Source organism: Astatotilapia calliptera, chromosome 17, assembly GCF_900246225.1.
Source record: "Astatotilapia calliptera chromosome 17, fAstCal1.2, whole genome shotgun sequence".
NCBI lineage: Eukaryota > Metazoa > Chordata > Actinopteri > Cichliformes > Cichlidae > Astatotilapia > Astatotilapia calliptera.
In genome coordinates this window covers 9824634-9837383 of record NC_039318.1, presented here as the reverse complement: position 1 = coordinate 9837383, position 12750 = coordinate 9824634, and the positions used below count along the sequence as shown (strand labels likewise).

Below are 12750 nucleotides of genomic sequence, written 5' to 3'. Positions count from 1 at the left end.
CGTGTGTGTGTGTGTGTGTGTGTGTGTATATACATATGTGTGTGTATATACATATGTGTATATATGTTCCACTGCTTTAATCTACTATAATACGCACAGCGCAACATGAAAACTGTAGGAAAAATGAGAGTGATGAAGTAAAAGTTTATGGTAGAGCTGGGAAGTCAAACCAATTTATGGCGCTCTTCAAAACTATTTAAAACATAAGAATGAACTTTTGCATCAACAGTCATGATGACAGCAACCACCGTAATGACACCAACAACAACTGCAGATGGACATCCAACATCCACAACAACACCTCCAACTACGACAACAGAACTACCAACCACTACAACAGCACCTCCGACCACCACAACCACACCACAAACCACTACAACAGGACCCCGGACCACCACAACAGGACCACTGACCACCACAACAGCACCACCAACTAATGCAACAATTCCACCAAGCACTGCAACATCACCTCTGACCACCACAACAACACCATCAACTACCAACACAGCACCACCAACAACTACAACTGTACCTCCAACCACTACAACAGAACCTGCGACTAGCACAGTGGCACAACAAACCACCACAACAACTGTATATCCAAGCACTACAAGAGCACCTACGGCCACTACAACAGCACTACCAACCACTACAACAGCACCACTGAAAACCACACTAACAACACCAACCACTACAACAGCACCTCCAACCGCCACGACACCAACCACCACGACAACAGCACCTCCGACCACCACAACAGCACCGACAAGCACTACAACAGCATCACCGACCACAACAACCGCAGAACCAACTACGACAACAGTGTCTCTGACCACAACAAGGACAACCCCAACCACTACGACTGTACCACCAACCACTACAACACCAACACCAACCACTACAACAGCACCTCCAACCACCACTACAACAACACCACCAACCACTACAACAACACAAACCACCATTACAACAACACCACCAACCACTACAACAACACAAACCACCATTACACCAACAACCGCTACAACAGCACCTCCGACCACAACAACAACACCACCAACCACAACAACGACAACCACCATTACAACAACAGCAACCTCCGCTACAACAGCACCTCCAACCACCACTACAACAACAGCACATACCACTACAACACCACCACCAATTACTACAACAGAAACTCTAACCACCACTACAACAACACCACCAACCACTACAACAGCACCTCCAACCACCTCTAAAACAACAGCACATACCACTACAACACCACCACCAACCACTACAACAGCACCTCCAACCACCACTACAACAACACCACCAACCACTACAACACCAACACCAACCACTACAACAGCTCCTTCGACCACAACAACGACAACACTAACCACTACAACAGTACCTCCAACCACAACACCACCACCAACCACTACAACAGCACCTCCAACCACAACTACAACAACACCACCAACCACTACAACACCATCACCAACTACTACAACAGAAACTCCAACCACCACTACAACAACACCACCAACCACTACAACAGCACCTCCAACCACCACTACAACAACACCACCACCAACAACAACAACAACACCATCCACCACTACAACAACACCACCAACCACTACAACAGAAACTCCAACCACCACTACAACAGCACCTCCAACCACCACTACAACAACACCACCAACCACTACAACAACACAAACCACCATTACACCAACAACCGCTACAACAGCACCTCCGACCACGACAACAACACCACCAACCACAACAACGACAACCACCATTACAACAACAGCAACCTCCGCTACAACAGCACCTCCAACCACCACTACAACAACAGCACATACCACTACAACACCACCACCAATTACTACAACAGAAACTCTAACCACCACTACAACAACACCACCAACTACTACAACAGCACCTCCAACCACCTCTACAACAACAGCACATACCACTACAACACCACCACCAACCACTACAACAGCACCTCCAACCACCACTACAACAACAGCACATACCACTACAACACCACCACCAACTACTACAACAGCACCTCCAACCACCACTACAACAACAGCACATACCACTACAACACCACCACCAACCACTACAACACCACCACCAACCACTACAACAGCACCTCCAACCACCACTACAACAACACCAGCAACCACTACAACACCAACACCAACCACTACAACAGCTCCTTCGACCACAACTACAACAACACCACCAACCACTACAACACCATCACCAGCTACTACAACAGAAACTCCAACCACCACTACAACAACACCACCAACCACTACAACACCATCACCAACTACTACAACAGAAACTCCAACCACCACTACAACAACACCACCAACCACTACAACAGCACCTCCAACCACCACTACAACAACACCACCACCAACAACAACAACACCATCCACCACTACAACAACACCACCAACCACTACAACAGAAACTCCAACCACCACTACAACAGCACCTCCAACCACCACTACAACAACACCAACCACTACAACAGCAACTCCAACCACCACTACAACAACACCACCAACCACTACAACAGAAACTCCAACCACCACTACAACAACACCACCAACCACTACAACAGCACCTCCAACCACCACTACAACACCAGCAAGCACTACAACACCACCACCAACCACTACAACAGCTCCTTCGACGACAACAACGACAACACTAGCCACTACAACAGTACCTCCAACCAAGACATCACCACCAACCACTACAACAACACCTCCGACCACCACTACAACACCATCAACAACCACTACAACAGCACCTCCAACCACCACTACAACAACACAACCAACCACTACAACAACACCTCCAACCACCACTACAACAACACCACCAACCACTACAACACCATCACCAACCACTACAACGGCACCTCCAACCACCACCACAACAACATCACCTCCAACCACTACAACACCACCACCAACCAGTACAACACCACCACCAACCACGACAACAGCACCTCCAACCACCACTACAACAACATTACCAATCACTACAACAGCACGTTCGACCACGACATCGACAAAACCAACCACTACAACAGCACCTACGACCATGACAATGACAACAACAACCACTACAACAGAACCTCCAACCACCAATACAACACCACCAAGCACTACAACAACATCACCAACCACTACAACAGCAACTCCAACCACCACTACAACACCACCACCAACCACTACAACACCACCACCAACCACTACAACAGCACCTCCAACCACCACTACAACACCACCAACCACTACAACACCACCACCAACCACTACAACACCACCACCAACCACTACAACAGCACCTCCAACCACCACTACAACAACACCACCAACCACTACAACAGCAACTACAACCACCACTACAACACCACCACCAACCACCACAACACCACCACCAACCACTACAACACCACCACCAACCACGACTACAACACCACCAACCACTACAACACCACCACCAACCACTACAACAGCACCTCCAACCACCACTACAACGCCACCTCCAACCACTACAACAGCTCCTTTGACCACAACAACAAAAACACTAACAACTACAACAGCACCTACGACCATGACAATGACAACAACAACCACTACAACAGCACCTCCAACCACTACAACGGCACCTCCAACCACCACTACAACAACACCACCAACCACTACAACACCACCACCAACCTCTACAACAGCAACTCCAACCACCACTACAACAACACCACCAACCACTACAACAACATCACCAACCACTACAACAGCAACTACAACCACCACTACAACACCACCACCAACCACTACAACAGCAACTCCAACCACCACTACAACAACACCACCAACCACTACAACAACATCACCAACCACTACAACAGCAACTACAACCACCACTACAACACCTCCTCCAACCACTACAACAGCACCTCCAAACACTACAACAGCACCTCCAACCACCACTACAACGCCACCACCAACCACTACAACAGCTCCTTTGACCACTACTACAACAACACTAACCACTACAACAGCACCTACGACCATGACAATGACAACAACAACCACTACAACAGCACCTCCAACCACCACTACAACACCACCACCAACCACCACTACAACAACATCACCAACCACTACAACAGCAACTCCAGCCACAACTACAACACCACCACCAACCACTACAACACCACCACCAACCACTACAACATCACCTCCAACCACCACTACAACACCACCAACCACTACAACACCACCTCCAACCACTACAACAGCACCTCCAACCACCACTACAACAACACCACCAACCACTACAACACCACCACCAACCACTACAACAGCACCTCCAACCACCACTACAGCAACACCAAAAACCACTACAACAACACCACCAACAACTACAACAGCAGCTCCAACCACCACTACAACAACACCACCAACAACTACAACAGCACCTCCAACCACCACTACAACAACACCACCAACCACTACAACAACACCTCCAACCACCACTACAACAACACCACCAACCACTACAACAACACCACCAACCACTACAACAGCAACTCCAACCACCACTACAACAACACCACCAACCACTACAACAGCACCACCAACCACTACAACAGCACCAACAACCACTACTACAACAACACCAACAACCACTACAACACAACCACCAACAACTACAACAGCAGCTCCAACGACCACTACAACAACACCTCCAACCACTACAACAGTACCTTCGACCACAACATCAACAACACTAACCACTACAACAGCACCTACGACCATGAAAATGACAACAACAACAACCACTACAACACCACCACCAACCACTACAACAGAACCTCCAACCACCACTACAACATCACCAACCACTACAACACCATCACCAACCACTACAACAGCAACTCCAGCCACCACTACAACAACACCACCAACCACTACAACAGCACCTCCAACCACCACTACAACAACACCAGCAACCACTACAACACCACCACCAACCACTACAACAGCTCCTTCGACCACAATGACAACAACTACACCAACCAATACAACAACAACACCACCAACCACTACAACAGCACCTCCAACTACAACACCAACCACCACTACAACAACATCACCAACCACTACAACAACATCACCAACCACTACACCAGCAACTCCAACCACCACTACACCAACACCACCAACCACCACAACAACAACACCAACCACCACAACAACAACACCACCAACCACCACAACAACAACACCACCAACCACTACAACAACAACAACACCAACCACTACAACAACACCACCAACCACTACAACATCACCTCCAACCACCACAACAACAACAACACCAACCAATAAAACAACAACACCAACCAATACAACAACACCACCAACCACTACAACAGCACCTCCAACCACCACTACAACAACCCCACCAACCACTAAAACATCACCACCAACCACTACAACAGCACCTCCAACTACCACTACAACAACACCACCAACCACTACAACAGCACGTCCGAACACCACTACAACAACATTAACCACTACAACAGCACGTCCGAACACCACTACAACAACATTAACCACTACAACAGCACCTCCAACCACCACTACAACACCACCACCAAGCCCTACAACAGCACCATCAACCATTACAACAGCGAAAGGTGAGTCTAATTCCCTGGAAAATTATATAGCATATGATAATACACCGAGACTTAAACAGATACCATATGGCTGAATAGATCCTATAGTGTGTTAACACCATGCTTGTTAAATAACTGTCTAACATACCACACAGAGTGAATGGGTTAAATGCAGAGAGGAATTTCCCCACGGGGATCAATAAAGTATACATTATTATAATTATTAGAATTTCAATCCATAATGTTTTGGTCAAATTTTGGTCAAATTTTTAATACATTTTACAGAGTTGGTGTGACAAGGGGAGCATCATCACAGATATTTCTTTTTTTAGTAACAGTAGCATTTCTTTTTGATTAGGGTATTTTTTAAGACTTCCGCATTATAGAAAAAAGGCATCTGTCTGAAGCAGACCAGTTTTATAACTTGAAGGCAGACTCTCCCCAATGATTTGAAATGCTAAGGACTTTAAATAACAGTCTCTTGCATGAGAAACCTTGATTTTCGCTATTATCTATTATGAGCTATTATTCACAGCCAACTGTTTTGAAAACAGTCTTTTATTTAATATAAACTGTGAATATCACAGGATGTGCACTAAGTAAAACAATTACTGTAAGCTCATCTGTCGGTTCTGTGTGCACATCTGCCATCTACTTTGTATAACTTGGAGTTTCTTTTTCCTTTGCTGAGGCATGCGCTGTGCAGCAATTTGGAACCTTAACAGTTGCAGTTGCTGTGTTTGTCCACCAGGTGGCTCCAACTATTCACAAAGCACATCAATTTTGAGGAAATTCATTAAGCTATTTTCTAACTCTGTTACACAAAGACTCTGCTTAGTTTCACTTTCTGGCTGCAGGTCCTAGTTTTGCAAAAGCATGTCGTTTCCTGTCAGTACTTTTAACTCAAACTCAAAGCTCTCTTATATATAAAACAATATAATCAGCAGATAAGCTTCAAAATATATATTTCAAATCTCAACACTAACTTTAGTTACCTTGGGAATTCCTTGGTTAACATGTTTGGTAATTCAGCAATAAAGCTGCATTTAAGTTTACTTTTGCCTGTGTGTCTGCATTTTGTGCCCTTACTTTGCCTGCGTCACACAGTACATGACAATGGGATGCGCCTCCCTGGCCAGCCAACAACGTTGTCCTTTTCGGGTATAGTTAGCAATGAAATTAACATACACTATTCTCACTGTGAGAATTTCAGTCAGTGAATATAAATTCAACCTTATCTCACAACATAGCAAATGGAGATTCTCGACTGTGCGTTTGTGGAGATAACATGTCAAGTAGCCTCCCCTACTCACAGAATGGATATTCAGAATAACCAGACTGATATTTTGTGGGCCATCATATCCACTACATCATGTTATGAGGGGAAAAAATGCCCCAAGCCACCAGGGCAGCAAAACAGCTAATCCCAGTTTCTCATGGAAGGACAGTCTTATGGCAGTAGCCAAATACAAGAAGCTTTTTCCCTGGATTTTGAGGGGGACTGAGAAACATGGAGAAGCACTGCTTACTTCACATGTCCAAAGAAAGCTGTTAGATGCAGCCTACCTCAATCTATAGCTACCACACTCGTGTCAGAGGCAGACCACTTTCAGACTGCCGTAACTGAAAGTCACTATGAAGTGGCAGCTGAAGTGGTAAGGGCATTAATGTGTTTACTTCATGTTCGCTGCTTACCTAGCAGAGCTATCCAAGGACATGGCATCCAAACCTGACTGGAATCTGTAGGAAGAAATCACTGAGTTTACTGATATTTGCCTCCATGCGTAGCACTGTGCTGTCCAAACCATAGGTAAATCTATGGGGATGATGGTGTTGCTATTAAACCCATCAGAGATAGATTATGTGTCTTTTTATGAGCAATATCAGTTTGCTGATCCTGATCCAGTTGCTGTAGAGTCTTCCAGTTTGAGTCGGATGGGCCAGGCTTGCCATCCGATATTGTGTGTGTGAATGTTATCTGCAGCCATCACACATTCAAAAAGAGAAAGGACTGGGGTTAACCCAGGCCTTGTCCGACATGCCGATAGCTCTTTTGATGAAAAAACATGGGCTGCACAACAGAGCATGAAGAAAACAAATCATTTACAGCAAAAGAATTATGACAGAGAAAAATAATAAACAGTTCCTGCCTCTTCAAAGAAAGGAAAACGATGTTCTAGTTGAACTGGTTAATTCATTAACTGGCTTTGCTCATATATTCCAGTCTTCATTTTCCAAATGTATCAATTTCTGTGTGCATATCACATGATTTGACCAGAAGAAAGACGTCACCATCTCCAGTTCATGCATATTCATTCTTGCATAGGTATTGGTATTATATTCAGAAAACATTGCAAATTATATTGATTAGACATATTTTTAATAAAGTTAAAATAGTAAAACAGCCCTCTGGCTGGACTCATACCCGTATTTGTGTGACATAAATAACAAGTGGGCTTTTTTTTCTTCTAACAACACCGAGCAGGTAAAGCTGTAAAGGTTTTCCCGCATACATCTTGGTCACTTTGTCTGTTTAACACCTGCTGCTGATTTAGAAAGCACACCTATATTAACCGGTGATACACTTCTGAGAATGGAGGGGGGAAAAGTATCTTTTTGGGGGTATTTTTTGTGATTTGTGTGTCAACCACAGAGGACATACATAAAAAGATCCTCTCAGGAGGATAGTCACAGTTTAGTTTAGGTAGCTGCCTGCTAATAATTACAAATGATGGTTTCTGTGAAAAACAAATCATTAACTTGATAGCCATCAATTGACATTCATGCCCTTGTGCACTCACTTTGCTAAAACCCTATGTGCCCAAGGTGTTTGCATCATCTGATCTATTACCTTAAAAGCATTCTCCCTGCCCCCTTTTTCTTCTTTTGAAGAAATAAACTGGTGACTATAATGCAGCCGCTGCCCCCCCCCCTCCTCCCCTCCTCCCCAACCTGGAGCTCCATTTAAAGCCACTGATCATCTCCAAGTGCTCTATGGTAAACAGAAGCAGGTCAGCTGTCTGAGGAAATCATACATATAACTGAGCAGGCAATTAAACTGTGAATATCACCAGGTAACATGGGTGTGTTTTTAAAAATCAGCAGCAGGTGTTAAAAAGTGCCTGTATGCAGATAAAGTTAAACTCCAGTTGCCATTGAGCTGCTCAGTGGTGTTAGAAAGAGAATATTAGCTAGAATTACGTCACAGAGAAACACGGAAAATAGTTCAGCCAGAGGGCTGTTTTTCTATTTTAACTTTACTTAAAATATTTTTAATCACCATAATTTGCATTGTTATGTGAAGATGATATTAACACCAGTGCACATATGCATTTGCATGAACTGGAGATGGCAACCTTCTTTTTCTGCAAGGTCTATTCTTCTGTTGTATTACTGTTATATTGGTAACCAGGCTTACAGTACACAAGCTACTTAAGGTGTGTTGTTCTGCTAAGGTCGTTCCACTCACCAGCTAGTTAGAATTGGTGGAATGAGACAAATGTTTGTGAGGAAAACACAGGGAGGTGCATCCCATAGTGAGACGTCTCACTTATGCTACTCTGACAACTGAGGTTATGCAAGTAACATAAAGTTTTTACCAGTTTCAGCAACAGATTGAATGAGATTTTTAAAATGAAATTGTTACAAAAAATACTTTATCTTTACATTGTCCTTTTGCCAATGGCAACACATTTGTTTCTTAAAATACAAAAATATATATGGGTTTCAGCTGTAAATTAAATCAGTACTTTCAGGTTATTAATTAATCATATTGTCCTAAAAGAACCAGAAGTGTGTCACAAAGTGAGACTGAATTGCATTTAAAAAAATGTATATTCTTTATATTATTTTATTATTGACTTCTAAATGCAATGTTTTCAAACTCTAAAGCCCTGCAAGCACTGGCACATATGAAGATGAGGATAACTACCTACGGAGAGGTCAGCAATGCAACCATCATTAAACTTATTGAAGAGGTATGCCTATAAAATTATATTATTATATTCATATAATATATTTAAAATTTGTTTTCTTTGTGGATTATTTAAACTTGCTTTTGAAACTGAAGTAAATATTTAGATGTTTAGTCTTTGTGTTTTCTCTCTTTTTAGTTTTTTAGCAACCAGATCCTGAATGGAACAGCCCACAGTCTCTCTGTGACAAATATTCAACAAGTGAGAGTTGGCCCATAAAAGCTTTGCATGGACAGAAGTCAAAAGTGACTGAATAAAGACAACAATTCAAGGATGTACTTGGTTTAACATAATGTGAAGCAGCAGTATGACTGAACTGTCAAGAGGTGTTATCAGTTCTTCAGCTCGAGAAGCAGAGGTCACTCTGACAAGCCTGGTAACCAGAAAACTGTAAAGCAAGCTTCTTGCTTATATAGACAAAGAAAAGTGAGTGAAGCATACCAAGTGCGTGAATATTGTCCCTCAAATCGGGAAAATCAATTGTCTGTCAGATATTACTGGCAGAACTTGTTATTATGAGTGATTCTGTTGTACTCAAGGTCACCTTTCCAGTTCATTGGCAAGACAGAATTTGAAAGCATTCCTTTGTATTTTACTTTAAAGAATAACTAAAATTTGGAGGATGTACAACATACTGTGTGTGCAGAGAAACTCTGAGAAAGTTTCTGTCATGCAAGCCAACATTGTTGAGTGATTGTTTAAATGTCTTATTTGGCAAACTCCCTCTCTTGCCATTCAAATGTCAGGTGCATTTTAATGTTGGGAGAAAATGTTTTGTTTTGTTTTTGTTTTATAGCAATAAATCTATGCAACATATGCATGTTATATTATACTATTATTTTTGCACTAAAATTCTGTAGTGTAATGTAAACTTGTCTTTATAAGTAACCCAAAATTAGCTGTAATGCATTCCTGAGTAATGTGTTACTCTAATCATATTGCACTTTTTAGTCACATGGCAATACAATGTGTTACTGTGCTAAATTAAATAATCACATTACAGCTAATTTTGGGTTATTACTTACTTTGCAAAGGGTTTTTGGTCGTTTGCAGGGACAGATCGATAGAAAGCATCAAATATGTATTTTTCTTCCGGTGCACTGGCACTACCATCAGCTGATGTCAGTTAATGTTTGGCGTTAAATGCTCCAGCTGAGAAGTATAATGTGCAATAACAAATGTGTTACGTCCCCCCCACCATGGTGGAGGCAAAGGTAGGAAGGAGACAGCAACACTGGACAACCACGATCAATCATAACCTAGTGTGACTAACAGTTTAAAACCTGCAACCAGTGTATAGGGTACCCCAGCTTACCTGTCCAGCCTCCCACCACACACAATACAAAGAAGCCTGTTCGCAAATGTTTGTCATAAAGCAGCAGCCAGCAGCTGGCCAGGGAGCTGCTCATTTGTAGTGATCCTCAGAGAGTGATTGGCCAACTGTGCCCAGACCAGCCAATAGAAACATGCCAATCAACTTTGAACTGGCCAATAGGTGGAGACTTGACACCTTAAAGATAAAAAGAACACCAAAAGTAAAGCCACATCTCTTGGCACGTAACACCCCCACCCTTTAAGAACTAAACTCAGGGTTTGGTGACATCTCTAAACGGCACGGGAGACAGCGTCTGCTACAATGTTTTCTGACCCTTTATTGTGATGGATATTGAGGGGATAATTCTGAATAATCAGTGACCAACGCATAAGCCGCTGGTTGCGATTATACATTCTAGAGAGGAAAACTAAAGGGTTTTGATCTGTGAATACTTGAACTGAACTCTGACATGACTCTATATAAACTTCAAAATGTTGCAAGGCCCACAACAAAGCAAGTGTCTCCTTTTCAATGGTAGAATACCTGAGCTGATGTTTATCAAACTTCCGAGAGAAGTAACTCACAGGATGGTCAATGCCCTGGGTATCCTCCTGGAGAAGCACTGCTCATGCACTAACTGTGCTGGCATCTATTTCCAGTTTGAATGGTAAAGAGAAGTTAGGAGCAGACAAAACGGGGGTGCAACAAAGTAAGCCCTTAAGGCTTTCGAAAGCCTGCTGGCAACTCTCAGGCCAAATAAACGGCTTTGAGGGACTGGTTAAGTCAGTGAGAGGGGCAGAAACAGAAGAGAAATTCTTACAAAATCGTCGGTAATATCCTGTGATTCCAAGGAAACGCCACAGTTCTCTCCTGGTGGTTGGTTGGGGGAACTCCCTAATCGCAGTGACTTTGGCATCTGCAAGGCACACTTTTCCTAGACCAACTTGCTGGCCAAGGTAGAGGACACTGCCTCTAGCAAAATCACATTTGGCAAGGTTCAAAGTGAGAGATGCATTTTCCAGGCTAATAAAGACTTCTTTCAATGTAGCCATGTGGGTTGACCAGTCACTGCTATACACAACGATGTATCCAAGTATGCTCTGCAGTTGGGGATGCTTCCCAACACTTTATTGACCACTCTGTGAAATGTTGCAGGGGCATTGCACATACCAAAAGACATAACTGTGTACTGCAGGAAGTGGTCAGGAGTGACAAAAGCTGAAATGTCAGATGCTTGCTGTGTCAAAGGCACTTGCCAATACCCTTTTAACATATCAAGTTTAGTGATGTATTTTGCAGGCCCAATTTCATCAATGCAGTCATCGATTGAGGTAAGTGATGTGCATCTGGGACAGTGACAGAGTTCACCTTTCAGAAGTCAGTACAGAATCTTGGGTTTCCATCTGACTTCGTGTCTAGGAGACATGGTGAACTCCAAGAGCTGGAGCTTGGAACTGCGAATCCATTCTGAAGAGAGATACTCAACTTCCTGTTTTATGATTTCCCTCTTTGCTGGACTAACCCGATAAGCACAATGTTTGATTGGTGTAGGGTTAGTTAGCACCACATCATGTTTTATGGTCAGAGGGCCCGGTGGCGCCAGTGTCCGGCAGCCTCGCCTCTGTCAATGCGCCCCAAGGTGGCTGTGGCTACAATGTAGCTTGCCATCACCAGTGTGTGAATGTGTGTGTGAATGGGTGGATGACTGGATATGTAAAGCGCTTTGGGGTCCTTAGGGACTAGTA

The 12750-nt window shown here is 43.5% G+C and overlaps 1 protein-coding gene across 1 annotated transcript; it reads left to right on the top strand.

Annotated features, from left to right (window-relative positions):
• Positions 1-436: 436 nt before the first annotated feature.
• LOC113009448 (mucin-5AC-like) lies at positions 437-10497 on the top strand. The gene is made up of 8 exons (XM_026147734.1): positions 437-454; positions 606-769; positions 1031-1164; positions 2381-2635; positions 3701-5400; positions 5554-5737; positions 9608-9693; positions 9829-10497. The coding sequence occupies exons 1-8, from the start codon at positions 437-439 to the stop codon at positions 9907-9909; spliced, it is 2622 nt and encodes an 873-aa protein (XP_026003519.1). The 3' UTR covers positions 9910-10497.
• Positions 10498-12750: the final 2253 nt, after the last annotated feature.

Excerpts from the sequence above, each read along its gene's own strand:
- LOC113009448 (XM_026147734.1), top strand. Across the intron at positions 5,401-5,553 it reads CATCACCTCCAACCACCACA|ACAACAACACCACCAACCAC; the intron begins ACAACAACAACA and ends CCAACTACCACT. Across the intron at positions 9,694-9,828 it reads TCATTAAACTTATTGAAGAG|TTTTTTAGCAACCAGATCCT; the intron begins GTATGCCTATAA and ends CTCTCTTTTTAG.